The 20108-nt window shown below is 50.7% G+C and overlaps 1 protein-coding gene across 1 annotated transcript in view; it reads left to right on the top strand.

Annotated features, from left to right (window-relative positions):
- Positions 1 to 20108, top strand: part of LRRK1 (leucine-rich repeat kinase 1) — a 130627-nt gene that overhangs the window by 98662 nt on the left and 11857 nt on the right. Inside the window, 11 exon segments of the mRNA XM_010845812.1 lie at positions 246 to 588; positions 3713 to 3884; positions 6407 to 6570; positions 7568 to 7603; positions 7605 to 7705; positions 9075 to 9324; positions 11705 to 11871; positions 14168 to 14365; positions 15293 to 15570; positions 17100 to 17294; positions 18046 to 18197. Of these exon segments, the coding sequence (XP_010844114.1) occupies positions 246 to 588; positions 3713 to 3884; positions 6407 to 6570; positions 7568 to 7603; positions 7605 to 7705; positions 9075 to 9324; positions 11705 to 11871; positions 14168 to 14365; positions 15293 to 15570; positions 17100 to 17294; positions 18046 to 18197 (2056 nt within the window).

Raw genomic sequence — 20108 nt, 5'->3', positions numbered from 1 at the left:
GGGAGGGGCACCCAGACTTTTCACTGCTCTGCGCATGTTTTCAAATGACGGCAAAGACTTCAGCTATCGATTTGGGGTGGCAAATCCATTTTAACATGTATGCAGATTTGCACAGATGGAATGCATGAATTATGGAGGTCAGTACGTTGGCCTCTTGAGAACCTGTGAGGAGGTAGCTGACTGCTGCAAAGGGCCCCATGTGTTGGGAGCTTCCTGAGAAGAATCTGTGGCCTGGCCCCCCTAGGAGGAGGTCACCCAGAGCCCCTTCTGCCCTTTGTTTGACACTGCCCTCTCCTCCCCTCCCCGGGCAGCCATCAGCTTCCTCATTGAAACGGGCTCCCTGCTGCACTTCCCGGACACCAGCCACGGCCTGAGGAACCTCTACTTCCTCGACCCCATCTGGCTGTCTGAGTGTCTGCAGAGGATCTTCAACATCAAGGGCTCTCGGTCAGTGGCCAAGAATGGGGTGATCAGAGCCGAGGACCTTCGGCTGCTGCTGGTTGGCACGGGCTTCACGAAGCAGACAGAAGAGCAGTACTTCCAGTTCCTGGCCAAATTTGAGATCGCCCTACCCGTCGCCAATGACAGGTGAGGCGACGGACAGGGCCGAGCCAGCTGTTCCCCGCAGGAGGGAATTAAGGCCGGGGCCCCTGGTGGCCTGACAAGGTTTCCAAGGATGGGACCTCACAGCAGCTGCCTGCCTGGGCTGGGGCAGGGTGGTCGGGCTCAGCCGGTCCCGGCTGGCTGCTTCTCCCTGTGCCTTGGGTGTCTCTGTTCAGAGGGTTCAAAGAAACCCATTTATTGGAAAGGCGTAGGAAAACATGTAAGCATGGCAGTGGCCTTAAAAGTAGCTTTGGGGAGTTCATGCTTTGGGCGGTTGATTGGTTGATCAGGGCTGAGGACCTTCAGCTGCTGCTGGTTGGCACGGGCTTCACGAAGTGTGCATGCTAACCATCTAGCCCAGTTTCAAAATGCAGGGAGGGCAAGGACTAGAGGGGCATGTGGGTTCAATCTAACAAAGCTCTGGCTTCGTTCTCAGGGCCTCCTTTCTCTACTTCAGTTTCAGCCGTTTCCTGGGTCTGATGCTGATGTTGACCATGAGGCAGTAGCCAGGATGCCAAATCTCCAGACCCTTTTGATGTCTGTCATAGAACACAGCACCACCGGCCCCTTAACCCCAGAGCTCCAGGGGAACACCCTCTGGACTCTCAGGGGGCTGGCCTGGCCCCTGTGTGGCCAGCCGAACAATTCCATCAGCACCAACTGGGTCTCTTGGGAGCCAACTCTAGGCCATCTCTGCCTGAGCTCCCACCCACATTTCCACTTGGTCTAATGACTGTGGGAGGGGCCTCAGTCCTTCCTGCTTTAGCCCCACGGGGACCAAGAGTGAGTCCTAAAAAGAGAAACCCTAAAGAGGAATTCAGAATCCACATGACCCCTCACATCCTGGCCAGGGTGTGTCCTTGACTTTGGCCCTTGGTAAAGCAGCCTGTGAGTTTACAGCATTGGCGGAATTTGACAGTTTTGTGATTATTTTATCAACAGGTTAGAGGAATGCGGAAATACTCTCACTCTGTAAAAGCAACTACCTCTTTTTTTCCTCATATGTAAAATAGAAATAATACAATCACCTACTAGTATTATAGTCAATGTGAGGATTAAATCAGAGAGTACATATAAACTATGAAACGTTATCTCTTGCACCTTTGAGCTTCCAGGACATCAAGGATTTATCAGTGCTGTTATTGTTACTATCTTTGCGTTAAGTACTCATAGTCAGTGGTGTCTAGTTCCATCTAAAGTCAGGAGTGTCTGAGCACTATATCTACCTCTAAGTGTAGATATAATGGGTCCCTTGTACCCCAGAGACAAGGAGTTTCAGCTGTTTGCACCATAAGCTTTTATATGATCAACAAAAACAAAGGCATTTGCTGCTCCTTTTAGAGCATGGCTTTCAACCTGCAGTCCCTGGGAAAACCTTCCGAGGTTTCTAAACCTCTCTCTACACTTCAGAGTTTTTGTGCTTCTTCCAGGCAGGGATGCACTGGCTCTCAGCACTTGGGGAAGGCTCCGGCCCAACTGCTGAGACAGCCTCAGGGATGTATCATGGACTGGCTCCACTGTAGTGCAAACCCCATGCAGTGCCCAGGTCTTTGTGGCTTTCTAGTCAGCAGGCACATGAAGAACTCCCCTCTTAGTTCCCCAAGCCCACACCTTTGGCAGCCCTGCCCTGTTAGCGGTTGCTCTCAAGCCAGTGCCAGTGGTTTCGCCCAGGGCTCTGCTCACGTTGAGAGGGGCTTCCTTTGCCCATCAGTTTAAACCTCTTAACTTGCCATGCTGACTTTTAAGTCATCTGTACCTTCAAAAATATTGAACACCTGCTGTGTGTGCCGCATGCTGGGGCACCTGGGTACAGAGCGTGCCCCCTCCCTCAGGGCACGCCGGCCACATAGAAAGAATCGGGAAGTCCCAGGGCACAGCCAAGGAGGGGGTCCCATGCACCCAAGCTGAGCATGACGTAGGCAGAAGAAGCAGGCTAGATCTCACTGGGCGCTGACAACGGCCTCCTGTTTGAGGTCAGAGAGATAAAGAAGGACTTCTCAGAACTGAAAGGCATGTGCCAGAGAATTCCTGGCTGTGGACAGAGGCATTCCAGCTGCGGTCGTTGACAAGGTCCTTTGGGCCAAGACCTATAATGGCTGCAAAGGACCAAAACCTCACCATCTGTCCCCCTTGGACCTCACCATCTGTCCCCTTGGACCTCACCTACACAGCCACTGTCTGTCCTCTAACACTGCAAGGCTGGCATCCCCATTCTTCCGCCATCAAGGAAGCAAAATGGCAATGGGATAGGGCCGTGTGCTGAAGACACCCTGGGTACTCCACCCCCAGGCTGTCTTTGAATTTTCCTCCTACAGTATTTTCAGGGATTCCTTTCAGAAAGTCCTAAAGACATTTTATAGGACCTAAACTGATGGAATTTTAGAGGATTAGGAGAACTGAAGGCAAGGCTTTAAGGACACACCCAAGGCTCTGCCCAAGGCTACCTTAGCTCCTCCAGCACACACAGAAGATGCTGGTTTTCAGGGAATTATTGGAGGGACCTCCCTCGTTTCAGCTTATTGCAAATGATCACAATCGTGAACAGCTCACTGACACTGTGATCAGTAAGAGTGCTCTTATAAAACATCATTCTTTTGCACAAAAAGCCTCATTAGAAATGTCAAGGTAATTGTGTTGTCTCAACTGGCCAAGAACAATAAGTAGCTTCTAAAGCCAAAGACGTTTCTCTGACCCCGATATCTTGTGCTTGGAACTGTGCAGCTGTATTTGTTTTTCCTTCACCATCCGAAGTTAATTTTAAGTGACTCCCCAATCGCAACCCGGCTTACAGAGAACCAACTGTGATTTGTTGTGTCTGTGTTTATGACCACAGATGTTTTCACGTCTTCCCTCGCCATGTTCTAGTCTCTATCTTAGAGACTTCAACAAACTGATTCGCTATGCCTATCTTCGTTTTCTCTTGGAGTATTTATGCTTACCATATAAACTACCCCCTCTTTCTAAAAATGGTTCCAAAGGCCCTGGGAGGAAGGCACCCGGCAACCTGAGCTGTTTCAGCAGATCCCGCCCCAGGCCAGGCTGTCTGCAGGGGTCAGAGCCCCACAGCAGAGCTCAGGCCCCAGTTCACCAGCCCCCTTTGGTGTTTCAGCTATCTCCTGCCACATCTCCTTCCATCCAAACCCGGCCTGGACACCCACGGCATGCGGCACCCCACAGCCAACACCATTCAGAGAGTGTTTAAGATGAGCTTCGTCCCGGTTGGCTTCTGGCAGCGGTTTATAGCCCGGATGCTGATCAGCTTGGCTGAGATGGACCTCCAGGTATTGTGTTTTCTGCATAGAGCACTATTTGCTTGCAGGCCAAGCACCTGCGGCCATTCCCTGGTGGGGGTCGGGGGAGGGAGATACCCTTTGCTGGAGGAGCCTGACTGAAGACCTTTCCTGCAGCAGAACTGCTGGCTTAGGGTCCGGACCCTGGTACAGCACGGCTGCTTCCTATCCTGTGGGCCACAGACCCACGCGAGTCATTCTGTGAATGCCAAATCAGCACCCAGTTGGCTTGGGCAGACTATCCCATGAGGAGCAGTGGTTTCAGTCTTACCGACGTCCACATTCCCTGGCTCCGTGGCTGTGGACCGGGACTCACAATCTGCTTATCCAGACACTGACCTTGAGTATGCTGCTGCTCAGGGGTGACGCTGGGAGAATCATGGTTTTGCCATTCAGGCTGTGACTGAACTCCCCTGGGGACCTCTTAATAGGCACAGACCAACAAGTCAGAATCTGTGGGTGTGGCACACAGGGATCATATTTTTTAAAGCTCTCCAGGTGGTTGATTTCGCTGTCCAGTCAAGCTTGAGAACCACTGGCATAGAGCTTTAACTTGGTCTGGGAGGAGTAAAGACCTAATGGAAGGAGTTCTTTTCTGTGGGTTCACCAGGGTTGTTGGAGGAGGGCTTGGCTATCAGTCAATATTCATTTCATGCAGGGCAATAATATAGAAGTGGCAGTTGGCTAGAGCAGTAGTTCTCAAAGTGGGGTTCCTGGGCCAGCAGAATCAGCCTCACTTGGGAATTTGTTAGAAGTACAGATTCTCAAAGTGAATCTATACTGAAAGTCACTCAGTCATGAGGCTACTCTGTCCATGGAATTCTCCAGGCAAGAATACTGGAGTGGGTAGCCTTTCCCTTCTCCAGGGGATCTTCTCAATCCAGGGATTGAACCCAGGTTTCCCACATGGCAGGTGGATTCTTTACCAGCTGAGCCACAAGGAAAGCCCAGGAATACTGGAGTGGGTAGCCTTTACCTTCTCCAGCAGATCTTCCTGACCCAGGAATTGAACCAGGTGGATTCTTTAGCAACTGAGCTCTTAGGGTAGCCCTCAAGCCTGCTCCAAACCCCCTGCATTAGAAGCACCAGTATAGAACTCAGGGCTCTGTTTCTCAGCCTTCCAGAGAATTCCAACCTACTTCACCTTGTGAGAACCCCTGACATAAGCCAGAATTGTTGAAAAATGGTCAGTAAACTCAGTGTGAGTTTGCCTTTGACATGTTCGAGTTATAAGGCCCTTATGGAATTAAACTTCCTGCCTATTAAATAGAGATAGTCTTTGATCTTCCCATTTTACTGAAATGTTCAAAAGTAAATGCAAGAGCCTGAAAGTACCAAAACCTCTCACAGATCGTGTTAGCAAGAAAGAGGCTTGTTAGCAACCCAGTTGGGTGTGCTGACAGGGGAAGGAGTGGGCGCAGGGCCGGCTCTCCCAGTGTTCCCGCTCAGTCACCCTCCCTCCCTTTGAACTCTGCTTCCTGCCGTGTTCTAAGTGGGAGGTCACACACCCCGCCACCCCCCGCCGAGCTCGGCGTCGTGTGAGGCCTGAGCTCCTAAGGGTGCTCAGTGGCTGGCCGGGTGAGGGCCCTTCAAAGCAGCATCCCTCACTCAGAATTAGGAAAAGAAGCTTTGCTGGAATTCAGTCTCAGAAGTAATCAAAGGTATGCAGATTCAAGCATGGAAAATATACTACTTTTCACCTATCAAACTAGCAGAGAGCTGACAGCCAGCCCCGCAGTCAGGGAAGTTCGCACGTCATGGTGAGTGGATGTACAGCTTAGTCACCCTGGAAGCGACTGGTCACTAGGAATCCAGAGCCTGAAGACGTTCAAGCCCTTTGACCCAGTAATCCTACAGCTATAAATCTGAACTATAGCAGTCATTTGAAATCAGAGAAAGCTCTGTGGTTTTTTCGTGTTCATTTGGCTTATCCGTAATAGCAAAAGACTGGAACCAATCTAAAAGTCCAAAGAAGAGAATGACTCAACAAATTACTTAATAAAATACTGAGATTTAGAAAAATGAATTTTATGAGTTTCTAATCAGACAGGAAAAGCAAAGTTTTTAAAAGTACACACAATTAGAAATTTATAAATGCAAAGTTACAAAATATGGCCTCAGCTGTTTTATAAACATTACAGATAGATAGGAAAAAGCCTAGAATAAGATATACCAAAATTTTCATGACCTGTGTGTTAAACTGGTATTTTATTTTCTCTCATATTTCTCTGTATTTTCCACATTTTCTAAGGTAATCTTTTGCTTATAAAATCAGGGAGGGAAAAGAAAGGCCTGTTTTCTGTGTTTTAGGGAAAATGTGTTCCCAGAGTATCCTGGAGACTCCTTTAGATGATGCAGCATTTCGTTTGGCAGCAAGATGAGGATGTGGAGGGCGGGGGACGGGAAGACGGGCGGTGTCCTTTGTCCAGACGGGGCCAGACGGGCCTCCTCACAGCTCTGCCCAGGGCCAGCACGGAGCCCAGAATACTCAAGCAGGGTCTTTTCTCTTTCAGCTGTTTGAAAACAGGAAGAATACTAAGAGCAGGCACAGGAAAGTCACCATTTATAGTTTTACAGGAAACCAGAGAAATCGTTGCAGCACATTCAGAGTGAAAAGGAACCAGACCATCTATTGGCAGGAGGGGCTCCTGGTCACTTTTGATGGGGGCTACCTCAGGTAGGTGCATGAGGGGCTCACCTGACTAGGCCTCCATGGCGTGCTGGGAATGGCCCCCAGAGGAGCCGCCACTGGACGCCTGTCCGCTTGGTGTGCAGAGCCCCGTTCCCAAGGGCAGCGTATATACACAGAAGCTTGCTGGAAGTAGAAAGGCCCCCCTAGCAAATGTCTGAGAGGGTCCCCGTCTCCTCACGCCTCCTCCTCTCTCCTGACAGGACAGGAAAGGCCAGGGAGGGTGTGGGGACCGAGCCCGGCGGGAGGGCAGTGGGCGGCCCCCAAGCTCAGGGTCGGAGCACCCAGCACCCCGGTCACTGAGGGGGCTCCTTAGGGCCTCGCAGCTGTCCTGTGCACCTCCGCCTCGTCCTAAGAGAGCGCGCCCCAGGGGAAGACACTGTTCCCCAGACCACATCTCGTGATACCTAACAGTACATTTTTCCTGTTCTCTTTTTTTTCTTTTTTTTGGTGGTGGGGAAGAGAAAGAGGGAGAGAAAAAGTTGGCTCAACAGGTTAATAACTGATTTTTAATCAGGTTTAATTTGATATACACAGGATTATTTCATACTTTGAGTTTTTCAAAATATTTGTCAGCTCTGTGAGAAGAGAGGGGGAGAGGGGAAAGTGACTATTGTGAGGGCTTGATCTGGGCCATGCTTGGTGCCTGGGGCTTTCAGGTAACAGTCGCACTTAAAGTGCACAGTCATCACTCGATGGACGAAAGCCCTGTGGCCCAGATGGGAAACCCTTCCCCAGGGTCACATCGAAGGCTCAGAGCTCAGCCTGAGCACCCCTTACGGCAAGATCCTCGCATCCACCTCACCATTTGGGGGCAGCAGGGGGACAAGGCAGGGCCATGCACACAAGTACACGGACTCAGGACCTCCCCACCCCCGGGGGAGCAGTCTCCTGGGAGTTGTACCCTCACCCTGGAGGCAGAGAGCTTATCCCAGGGCCCTTCACAGCCAATTGCAATGAACCTCTTTTGGTTTCTGGGTTGCAGTGTAGAATCCTCGGATGTGAACTGGAAAAAAAAAAAGTGGAGGAATAAAAATCATGTGCCAATCAGAAATAAGGGACTTCTCGGCAATGGCTTTTATCACAGACCATGTCAATTCCTTGATCGATCAGTGGTTTCCCGGTAAGAAAGCGTTCTTGAACCAGGCCTTGGCTCATGGTAGTATTTCTTTATAAATTGGGGTGGAGCCCATTTGGAGAACAGAAATCCCGCTGGGATTCAGCCCTAGGAAACCAGAGGGGTCCTAGCAGCCCTCTGGTGGAGCTCTGAGCCCTGGGGGTCCAGCTGCAGGCATAGCCAGGGGCACCATGGGTGAGATGGGGACCTGGAGGCGGTACTTGGGCCCTGGTGCCACAGCGTGTAGGAAGAATGCCCGAGGCACCACATGTGGTCTAGGAGGACCTTCGATAGGCGCCTCACATGGTCTTATTTACGTGGTGAGGACAAAGCTGCTGAAATCCAGAGGGGAGCCCGAAACCGCCCTTGCACAGGGGTGGGAGGGAAGCTTCCACAAACACCTGCCAAGAGCCCCCATTCTCCTTCCATGCCTACCCCAAATCCCCAAGTCCCAGCAGTGATCAGCCACCCACGCAGCCCTTTCCAGCCCCTTTGATCAGTTTCTTCACTGACAGTCCACCCAAAGAAAATACTTTTTGAAGTAGAGCCATTGAGGTCCTCTGTTTGTTTTGTTACTGAACTGGAGACAAATCCACTGCGGGGTATCCCGCACGGAGGAGGCCGTTTGAGCAAAACCAGGCCACTTCTTCCCTGTGAGCGCTGGAAGGCTAGAGCCCAAGAGAGCGGAGAGTGGGTCTGAGATCTGAGCACCCCCTCTGGCCTGCCGGTCCAGTCCTCTGGCCTCCTGAGCGGTCTGCCCAGGACAGCATCAGGGCAAACAAGAGACAGGGCTGGGCATGAGCGGGCTGCCCAGGACAGCATCAGGGCAAACAAGAGACAGGGCTGGGCATGAGCTGGCTGCCCAGGACAGCATCAGAGCAAACAAGAGACAGGGCTGGGCATGCTCTGGACGCCAGGGTCTGGTGTCCTTTGCGTGTTGACGGGAAAGGTGACCTACAAGGAGAAAAGGCATTGATAGGGGCCTACGAGAAGGTAATTTTAAGAACAGCTCCTTACTGATTGTGGCTTGGTCATTTGAGTGTGGCGTAGTTCAGACCCGGCCTGCAGTGTCCTGCACAGGGATCCCCAGACTCTCAGCACCTCCTCGGCCAGCTAGCTCAGGGTCTGCACCCTTGGCGACTGTCCAGGGCATCCCTGGCCCCTCCCTGCAAGTGTCTTTTAGGATTGAGGATAGTGCCCTCCAAAAAGGAACCAGAGTGTGACAGTCACATTTCAGCCTCTCCTGGGGGTTCAGGCCAGGGAAGGCAGACCCCTCTCTTGTGAAAGGCCCACCCAGCCGGGGGTGCAGGTGCTTGTCAGGGGCCCGCTTGCAGCTGCCTTCGGGTGAGCTGATGCCCACTCTGTCCCTGTTTAGCCCTGACGGCCACGGAAAGTGACGGGACCCCACTGATGGAGCAGTATGTGCCCTGCCCTGTCTGCGAGGCCTCCTGGGCTCAGCACAGCAACCCCAGCGAGAGGTCAGAGGACGTGCAGTACTTCGACATGGAGGACTGCGTGCTGACAGCCATTGAGCGGGACTTCATCTCCTGCCCCAGGCACCCTGACCTCCCGGTGCCTCTCCAGGAACTGGTCCCCGAGCTGTTCATGACCGACTTCCCAGCCAGGTAGGCCTCCATGCTGACACATAAACCTACTGCTTCCCATCCAGCCCCGGGTGGCGTCTAGGTTCCTGGCCTAGGCTGCCTAAAGGGAGCCAGGCTGTCACTCTCTGTTTGTGAGGCACACAGGCCCAGCCAGCAGGCAGACCACTTGGAGGGTAAAGTCACCTTGGGGGCCCCACCCCATCTCACCCTCACGTTAGCTGGCACTCTTTCCTATTGAGCTGACCCTCTTCTCTGACTCCTACTTTGCCGCCAGATCAAGGAATAGAAGACAAAGATTCATTGGTGTCCAAGAAGGAAGCACTCCCAGACCTACCACCTCCTTTTCCTTTCTTGGCAAATGATGACTCCTTACTGCTGCTCTGGTGCTGAGCATTTAGATCCCCTGAATCTATCCCTAAAGATGAGTCTATCTATACTAATCTAAGATAATAACTGGGGAGATAATGCTGGAGAAAAGAGAGAACACTTTGTGGTCCCGTCCTATAGGAAACCATCATAGAATCCAAGTAGTCATGGAAACCAGAAGCCATGATTTGGTCTCCCTGGAAACAATTTGACCTTGTTGGTTAGCAGTGTTTTTGGAGTGTTTTGGAATTGTTTTCTTATTCAAAGAATTGCTTTATCTGATTTCTTTAAAGAAAATTAAACTTGGGGGTGTAAGAATATTTGTATCATCATTTTTTCCAAATTGTTTCCCTGACCCCAGAAAATGGATGTAGAATACTCTGATACTGCAGAACTGTGGCTCCAAAACATGCTTCTGGATGAGTCTATTAAACTAAGAAATCACTTCCTACATTGGAGAAATTCCCCCATGGTTCTTTTTCATATTCCCCAGTTACCTCATTGGTGGAAATGAAAATTAAATACTACTCTTCTGCGAAATAACTTCCCTTTATTCCTAGATCTTTAACATGGGGGTCATTACTTCTCAGAGACCACATACAGAGTTTTATATATGTATGAATCAAATTTCATGATGGGGTACCCAATTAAACAGCCCCAAATTTTAGTGTTTTTATTTATTTGCTGAACCTTTTTATGTTTTATGCCCCCACTGAATCTGGACTCTGGAATCTACTGTGTGGAATCTGGAAAGCCAGGTTGGTTGTTCCTGTTGGTTTGGATCTAATTACAAGCTGTAGCATGGTTCTTAAACCAAAGTACTTGGCTGGGAGTTGAAAAACCCAAGAATCTGAACAGGGTTCACAATCCAGCAGAGACTTTCTGGAAACTTTGGCTGATGTCCCACCAGGACCTCAAAGCATCACGCTCCCCAGCTGGGAGTTTGGGCAGGTGCAGGCAGGGAGAGTCTGGCTCCACAGAGCCTCGTCCTGTGTCCCTGTTCAGGAGTCCTGACAGAAGGCCCTGAGGGATCTCCAGCATTCCCACTGTTCCCTGTCTCAGGAGGCTCCCAAGGGCCACACTTCCTGAGCAGGTGTTTTGGGGTGGGCATTTGGAGAATAGCCCGGTTCCTCCTCAGCTGCGGGTCCGCCGCGGGTACAGTTGCATCTGCCTGGAGTGTGATGTGGTCAGGCTCTGCAGAGATTCAGCTGCTGCACAGTCTGTTCCTGGAAGGCATGCGCAAGACTGCATGGTGATGAGGGGCAGAAGGGGTCGGTCTGTTCGGTCAGGAGAGCTCCGGTGGAGGCACCTGGTGGAGGTAGCTGAGGAGAAAGACCTGGGGACCTCTGCAGGGCCGGGGGGACCCTGAGATGGGAGGACATTCGGGTGCTCGCCTGCCACCCTCCCCTCCTCCCTCCCCTCTCCACCTTCCGTCCCTCCCAGGAGTGACTTGCAGTACTTCCAACAGAAGTCTCCCTTTGACCTAGGATTATAACATACAAACAGGTGGGAAGGTCTAAATCCCTGCCTTTGGGTGAAATCCTAGCCATCAGTTGTCAGGACACTAGACACACTGACCAGAAGCTCTACATGGCCAATCACTGGCTTACTAGTAAGAAATGAGACAGCTAACCTAGCAATAAATATATGCAATTTCCAATAGATACTAGCTCTCAAAGCATTTTCCTTCTGGAGGAAAAGGTCCACAGGAATTCTTTTTCTGTGTCCACCACCTTTGGAAGCTCCATCCTATGCCAGTCAACATTCACACCTCTGAGACCATTCCTGTTATGAATCCACTTTCAAGAGGAGACCAAGGCTTGTTGAGGCTAAGTGACCTACCCAGATCTATCTGACCCCCCACCAAGTGGCTTTGAACCCTGACTTTGCTCAGTGGGAACTGATAGCCAAGCACATTCTTGCACCCACCCAGCCCAGGACCCGCCTCTAACTTTGGTGGGCATCTCTGGGGGAACATGGGGCAGGAGGGAGGTCTGTTCTGATCCCCAGCACACACACACGGTGTTTCTGGCAGGCTCTTCTTAGACAACAGCAAGCTGGAGCACAGCGAGGATGAGAGCACTGTCCTGGGCCAAGGTGGGAGTGGCACCGTCATCTACCGGGCCAGGTACCAAGGCCAGCCTGTGGCTGTGAAGCGATTCCAGATCAAGAAATTCAAGAACTATGCAAATGCCCCTGCAGGTAAACAGGGCCCTGGGTTGTTTCTTTTCAGACCTGTCTTCCCTGGGTCCAAACCTGTACCACCTCAGATGCCCGAGGCCACACCGGCAGCAGAAGACGGGGATGATGCCAGTGTGGGCCCCAGGGGTGGTCCTGCTTTCTGCCTGGTGAGACGTGGGCCAGGACTGAGGATCAGGAGGAGCACGGCCTAGAAATTGCTTTTGGAGGTGACTTTCTTGTCTGACATGAGCCCCCAAGAGCATGGGCCAGCCTTACAATTTCTATCTGTTGCATGTCGAGTACAGTGCCCACATGATGGGCACACAGGCAGACCTCAAGTGGACCCCTCACCCTGGGGACTCACCCCGCCCCCCATGCAGTTACCAAGGGAAGGATAGTGGCTAAGTCTCAATCCCAGTCCAGATGAATGGATTGGGGAGCCATCGTGGGTAGCTTTTCCCTCACCCCCTCCCCTCCCGCCCTTGTCCACTGACTGTGTGCAGCTCAGAGGTGCTCCAGAGCCACCTGCCACCACCTAATGCCCATCAAAGGCGAGCACGTGGGGGCCTTCTACCTTCCAGCCACTGGGGTTGCATTTCTCTTGGCCCCTGGCTTAGCATGGTTATCGTCATGATCACAGAAGGAATTTACACTCTTGGTAGAAAATAAGAATCGTGGAACAATGTGAAGAACCAGATTAGAAAGGAAGAGGCAAAACTGTAGACGTGGGAAGAGAATGGAAATCTAAGAGACTATTAACAGGTGTCAGAGCCAGCAAGAGTTTGATACAGTTGCTAGATGTGAGCTCAACATCAAATTTGGCAACAATGACCCATTAGACAATGCCTTCCGTGGCAGCCATTAAGCCACAAGATATTGAGAAATAATTAATAGATATCATTCAATTTAGTTCTCATCTAAATTCCAGCAGTGTGTGTGAGAGAGAGAGGCAGAGAGAGAAAGAGAGAGAAATCTGACTAATTCTAAAATTCATATGGGAACTTTGCTGGTGGTCCAGTGGTTAAGACTTTGTGTTTCCACTGTAGGGGGCAGGGGTTCGATCCCCAGCCAGGGAACTAAGATCCTGTGTGCCGTGCAGCAGGGCCAAATAAATAAATTAAAATTGAAAGAAAAAGAAAATGCATATGAAATGACAAACACCCAAGAACAGCCAGGAAAACTCCACAATGGAAAACAAAGAGGAGAGGCTTGCCCAGCAAACGTCCTGACTTACCAGGCTCCAAGCATTAGGGTGGGGTACTCCTGGGCACGGCTGGGCCTGTCGGGAACAGAGAGAACCTGCATATGTGCGAGAGGCTGGCACACGTCGGGAGTCAAGAGAAAGGCTGGCTGTTCATTAAACTGGGGCAGAGACTTCAGCCATAGTCAAAAATACTTGATTAATGGTTTAAAGGCCCAATGTGAAAAACAACTTTTACACTTAAAAACAAATTTGTCTGGCTCACACATCCATCTGGCACAATCGATCCATTTTAACTGCCAAGATTTTCTTTCTGCTGTTTAAACTTCCATGTCCAGTGATTCCTGATTTTAGAATCTGAACAGGGGAGGGACAGATCAGGACCCAAGAGGACAAGCAGTACCAGGTGGATACTGCTCAGTGACCCAGGGCTGGCCACAGCCTGGTGGGTGACCGATGGGTGGAAAAGGCCCCTCAGGGGGACTCAGGCAAACGCCTTCCATGTGGGGTGATTGTGAGGCAGTGGGAGAACGTTACAGCACAGCCCACCGTTGCCCCTAGATGCTCCTTCTTTGGCCTGAGATGGCCTGTCACAGGCCCGTGACCACCCTGTGGTTTTTCTTCTGGCCGACACGAGGGCGGTAGTCCGGTCTGCCTTCACGGCCCCGGCCTCTAGGGGTAAGGTGAGCAGCAGTGACCAAGCCCCCAGAATCCTTGCAGCTGAGCAGTGGGGGCTTGGTTACTTGCTAGGCTCTGGGTGGCCCTCAGGGCTGCAGTTTTGGAATAAGATGCACCTGAGAGCCTTAGGTAGTGAACAGCAGGCTGGGGGGAAGGCAGCAGGGTGGGTGATGAGGGTGGGGGTGTGCAGCCCTCCACGAAAGGGTCTGGAACACCGAGTGTAGCAGCTGACAAGTATGGTGCCCGAGGAAGGGGCTTGATACCAGCCCAGATGCCTCAGGAGTGCCCCCATTTGGTGCCTGATTCTGGGTGACGATACTGCAGGCCCCAGAGGTACAAGTCCTGGCCCCAGCCAGCCCCGGGAGTCCCCGAGAGGTGGCTCTGAGCCTGGCGAGGCCCCCACCCTGGGTGGCGCTGACAGCCGAGCTCTCCCCGCAGATACCATGCTGAGGCATCTGCGGGCCACTGACGCCATGAGGAACTTCTCGGAGTTCCGGCAGGAGGCCAGCATGCTGCACGCCCTGCAGCACCCCTGCATCGTGTCCCTCATCGGCATCAGCATCCACCCGCTCTGCTTCGCGCTGGAGCTTGCCCCGCTGGGCAGCCTCAACACTGTGCTGTCCGAGAACGCCAGAGGTAAGCGCTGCACCTGGAATCTTCCCCCAGGGGCCCACGGCGGGCAGCACAGGGCCCAGGGAGCCAGCCAGGGCCGGGCACGGCTGCCGGAGTCTCGTGCGCCATGCCCGGTGGAAACAGGAGAGCGTCTGCAGGCCTCAGTGCCGGGCAGTGGCGTTGGCACCGCTGGAGGAGCTTGCCGCTTGGAGTCAGACAGAACCATGTTCTGAGTCCAGGTTCTCTGCCATGATCTGGGAAGTTGCTTCATTTACTCACCCATCAAAGGAGGTAATAGCCCCCCTTGGAGGGCAGTGAGACCGTCAAAGGAGGCAGCCCCGGGAGCCCAAAGCAGCAGACCCTGGGAAGCCCGCAGCCGCTCAAGTCTCTCTCTGCCCACAGGGCTCCGTGTCCATCCACCATGGTTAAACATCCGAGGCCCTGCGGTCAGTTTTAGCCTACATTATTTTTCAACAAAACTTCAGAACACTTTCCCTAAGAAATGAGTAACTAAATTCCAAAGAACTGATAGAGGGAAAGAGCTGACTTTTAACTCAGGAAGAAGAAATGCAATTAAAATTAATCAATTAAAATTAATTATTTCTCTTTCAACAGAAGAGATTTTTTTTAATGGAGTTCTTATACCTGCAACTCACTCCTTGACATTATAGTAGCAATCTTGGCCTGAGATGAGCTCTAGGAATTTTGAATCCTGGCTTTTTTTTTTTTAGTAAAACCACCAACCACTGCAGGCATGAGATACTGTGAATGAAGCACTCACAACAAGCATCTCTAACATAAATAATCCTAAGAAGGTTGTCCTCTGTCTCTTCTGGCACCCAGCCTAGAGAACAATGAGAATGCATGTGTAGACTATAAAATACTGGGGAAGACAGAGGTAAGAAAATAAGAATTGTTATGATAATAGTTTGATATTTTTTCTTTGCCAAGATTCCTCCTTTATGCCCTTGGGACACATGCTCACCCAAAAAATAGCCTACCAGATAGCCTCTGGCCTGGCCTACCTGCACAAGAAGAACATCATCTTCTGTGACCTGAAGTCCGACAACATCCTGGTCTGGTCTCTGGACATTAAGGAGCACATCAACATCAAGCTGTCCGACTACGGCATCTCCCGGCAGTCCTTCCACGAGGGTGCCCTTGGCGTGGAGGGCACTCCCGGCTACCAGGCCCCGGAGATCCGGCCTCGCATCGTGTATGACGAGAAGGTACGGCCCACCCACAGCAATCCCCTGGCCCAGGATGGCCTGGTCCTGGGGCACCTGCAGCTCTGGGCTCTACACACCCTCAAGCACACATCTCTCCTCTCCCGTGCTAGACCGGGAGGCCCTGGAATGAACCAGAAGGGCACAGAGGCCTGTGTCCACCTGGAAACGTCAAGGGTGACATCTCCTTAGCTGCAGAACAGTTACCGAACCTCAGAATTCTCAAACCTCAGTTCAGAAACACAGTAGAGGCTGTGCACAGTGGACAAAAAGTCCAAGACAGAGACGCGTCCAGACTTGGGTCCCACTTCTGCCAGGCAGATATGCAAAAGGGGGACAGAGGACCAGCCTCGCAGTGGCTTATGAGCAACAGACAGATAAGGCTGCTAAAGGCCCCTGGTCAGATCAAAAGGCAGCGTCACTGAAGCCAGGAGGAGAGAGTGATTCCGGCAGGTCCAGCACAGCCTCCTAGACGGCCGTGTGGCCAACCTTGACTGGGACAGGGCCTTCTTCCCTGAGGACTGTTGGGTAGGTGCAGGTACACAGACAACTCCAAACTCTCTTGCAGTGCTCACCTTGCATCTAGGGCTGGCCCTGGCTAATTCGTGATCCAGCAGTGAAACTCCTCTTACCTATAATTTCTCATTATTTGGTGACTTGCAGATGAGTCATTGACTGATGGCTCCACAAATGACCCAAGCATGTTAACCCAGCACCATGGCTATTAACCAAGATAGAAAAGGCAAATCAGGGTGACAAAAATAAGCTTCTGAGTAGCAGGCGGCAAAGCACCTCATAACTAAATTTATAACAGAACCTTCACATTGAAAACGCTCAGGTCTGTCTTAGCCATTTTCCTGCTAAAAGGTTATTTCTTGACCCTTATGGAGACCTGTGTCACGCTCTCCTTTAGGGGACTTTTCATGACATTTAGATGAATCAAGATGTTGTGATCTGGGAGACTTTCCCCTTTTTTGTGATTTGCATGTACTCCTACTATCAAGCATGTTAAACCAAGGGTTTGCATTTTCCTGCCTTGTTTTGATAAAGGGAAAGTACCATGGCATCCTTCAAACCCTTATGCAGTGCTTGACACCAGGTTTTCATCATGTGTTCAGTGGGTGGATGGAAGGAAGGAAGTTTTGGAAGATGGGTAAATGGACAGGACAGTCAAAGGGCTGCATTTATGGATACATTGAAGGATGGACAGATAAATGTGCAGAAGGGAAGGTGATCATGTGTGTGGGTAGATGTATGGTTGGATGGAAAGGTGGGAGGGAGGAAAGAAGGGAAAACAGGACTGGAAGATAGATGGATTAGGGGACAGAGTCATGGAAGGTCAGATGGTTGGTGGAATGTTTGGACAGGTGGAGAGAGGTGGATGGATGGGTGAATTGATGATTGCCTTCGTTTGGGCAGAACCCACGCTTTCCTTCTCTAATGTGTCTCCCTGCTCCCTCTCTGTCAGGACCAGCTTGCAAGATCTGCTGGGCCCAGGCAGGGTGTCTGATTTGGCTTGCCTCTCTGCCCAGGTAGACATGTTCTCCTATGGGATGGTGCTCTACGAGTTGCTGTCAGGACAGCGGCCCGCACTGGGCCAGCACCAGCTCCAGATCTCCAAGAAGCTGTCCAAGGGCATCCGCCCAGTTCTGGGTCAACCGGAGGAAGTGCAGTTCCACCGACTGCAGGCGCTTATGATGGAGTGCTGGGATACGAAGCCCGAGAAGGTACCTGGGGTCCTCGCAGCTCCAGCAGCTGGTGGAGGCTGTGGGTGACCAGAGCGCACCTGTGTGCTTGTCTGCCCACTCTTCACTGAGGGTCTAAAACAAATGGGCTCTTCTCTGCTCTTTTACAAAGATATATGTATTACTCTGACACACCCAGTTCATTTTATTTGTGTGGTATCACTCTCAGGAAAAGCAAAGTTTCTTTTCCTCCCCAACTTTTATGTTACATCATTATGCACATAAAACAAACCAACCCCTTTGTAGCAGTATAGCCCCCAGGAAAGAGCAGGGCAAATGTACATATCTCTTTTTAAAGGAATGGGAAGAAAGTTTGCTCATGAGAAACAGGAGTCATATTATCATTTTGAAGCTATCATTTTGTTTTTGGAAGAGATCAGTGGTTTCAGGATTAAAACTCATTTATCAAGTTAGATTTGGTTATTGAGAGTAAATGAGGTTTGAGAAAAATTCTTTCTACAACTGTGTGTCCCTGGACAAAAGGGTTGGAATATCAGAGCTTATGCTCACCTGACCACCTGGTTTTGAATTGCCATGGACGATGGTGACCTAGACCCCTGGGAGGGTTTATTTCTGGTATCTGAAGCTGTTTTGGCTTCTTATTTCGGTTGGGTCCTGAATAAGCAGATTCTACTTCTTCCTGGTTTAAGACCCTTAGTTTTGAGGACAGGGTGGGCACTCATTTGGTTGTAAGTGACCCTCACTCATGTCTCTGTGGGCCTCTCTCCCTCAGCGACCACTGGCCCTGGCGGTGGTGAGCCAGATGAAGGACCCGACCTTTGCGACCTTCATGTACCAACTGCCCTGTGGGAAGCAGACGTCCTTCTTCTCATCCCAGGGCCAGGAGTACATGGTGGTGTTCTGGGAAGGCAAGGAGGAGTCCAGGTAACATCCGAGGCTTGCCATAACCTGCTGCTGTCAGAGTGGGGGGCAGCGGTGGGTGGGGAGCAGTCGTGGATGACCATGGTGAGAGGTGTTTAATGAATGGTGAGTTGAAATCCTGATGGCGTCTGCTCAAGAGAGAAAGCAGTCCACATGCATACAGACAAGCACATGTGGGTTTGTGAATAAGAGAAGCAGAGAAAATGTGGTGTCTGCCTGGGACATGAGGGGCAGGGGTCGAGGGAGGGTTATGTTTTAAGGTGGGAGTTACTTGCAGCTCGATGGCAGAGACAGTAAATGATGCTGGGGGCCAGGAGGAGAGAACGGTGCTAGTGGAGGTGCTGAGTAGAGAGGAGGGAAGGAGCCCCCGGTCGAGCAGAAAGGGTGCCCAAACAGGGATTCATGCCGCCGCCCACCCAACTCCCAGGCACGTCTCTTCTTCGTGATGGGGTGCGAAGGACAAGGGCCTGGGGGAGAGGATTTCATATTCATTCAAGGAGAAGGACACCGAGGCCAGGGATTTGGAAAGACAGCATCAGAGACTTTGCAGAAAAGCACATCCTGTGTGAGATGCTTCAGTCCTGGCCTCTCCCACCTACCTAGTGTGACACCTGCAGAAGCAGGAAAGACTTTCAGGGCATGATCTAGGAAGCCCAGTGCAAATATGTGCAGGTGTGCAAATCTGGTAAGGCTTAGATGAAGCAAAGCTTTAGATGCAATGAAATAAATGAGAAGGACTTTGCCATTTTACTTAGGTCAGTGTTGGTATGGTTTTCATCAGGGTTTATGCCACTGTGATGGAGCGTTCTGACCTAAGACATGCTCTGAGAAACCATGCCCTAAGGAAAAAAGAAAAGTATATATGTAAACAGTGTATACATAAATACCAATATCTATGTAAAATGCATGTGTGTGTGTGTATACACACAGTAATTATAATGGTGGTGGTAGTGTTGCTGTTTTAAGGCATTGCTTATAACTATAGGGTAAAGTTAGTGAATAATTATATTGACGCCATGCTTTGCAAATTGTGATATTTATCATGTAAAATATAAAAAATAGGTTAAATAAAACTTCTGTAGTTCTGAATTTAAATTGGGTAGATTTGTGAGTATTTTACCTTTAAGAATAATGAACTCATATTTCCTAGCTCTGCCCATTGAAAAGGCCTAGAAACAATGACTGACCAAATGCCAGTGAGACCCTGTAGGATGCAGATGGTCCGAGGGAACCAAAGCTTACTGGAGAAGTGCCTGACTCCAGATCTAGGGGAGGAAGTGGGCCTGAAACACTGGACACTGACAACAAGGATGCCATCAGAGATGGTGAGGCTAGGTCAAACGGACTCAGGATCCAACCTGAAGAGGTTCCCATGGGCCAAAGATAGGGCAACCAGCCTCAGCAAGAATAAACATCTGCAATAAACTGAGACACATCAAATTGTTTAAGTTCACAAGTTTCTAATGCTACTTAATAAAAAGTAGTAATTAAAAAGATTTTTTAATTAAAAAAACTCCTCATTTATCATCACTGGAGGCTCCTAGAGAGCAAACTTAATATTCCGAAAACTAGTCTGTCTGGAATGTGAGCTATTCCCCAGGGTAGCTAGCAAAAGAGATGTTAGGAGGAAGTTTCTCTTTTTAGGGTAAATGAAGCTAGTAAATGGAGCAAGATACTAGAATTAGAATGGCAGTATTTTGTAATCCCTGTTGCAGTAACGGACGTCGCCAGTGACCATTAACGATCACAGAGGGAGCCAGATCCCAACACTGTGGGCCTCGCCTTCTAGCCCAAGAAATCAGATGAAATCTAATCGAGACTCAAGATGGGGAGCAGGGGAATAAGGTGAATGATGCCCAGGGCTACAGGAATTTCACAGGGCACCGCCCGTGTCTTCAGCAGGTGACCTGCTCC

This window comes from Bison bison, unplaced genomic scaffold, assembly GCF_000754665.1.
Source record: "Bison bison bison isolate TAMUID 2011002044 unplaced genomic scaffold, Bison_UMD1.0 scf7180017864224, whole genome shotgun sequence".
Classification (NCBI taxonomy): domain Eukaryota; kingdom Metazoa; phylum Chordata; class Mammalia; order Artiodactyla; family Bovidae; genus Bison; species Bison bison.
This window is presented reverse-complemented; position numbering and strand designations above follow the sequence as displayed.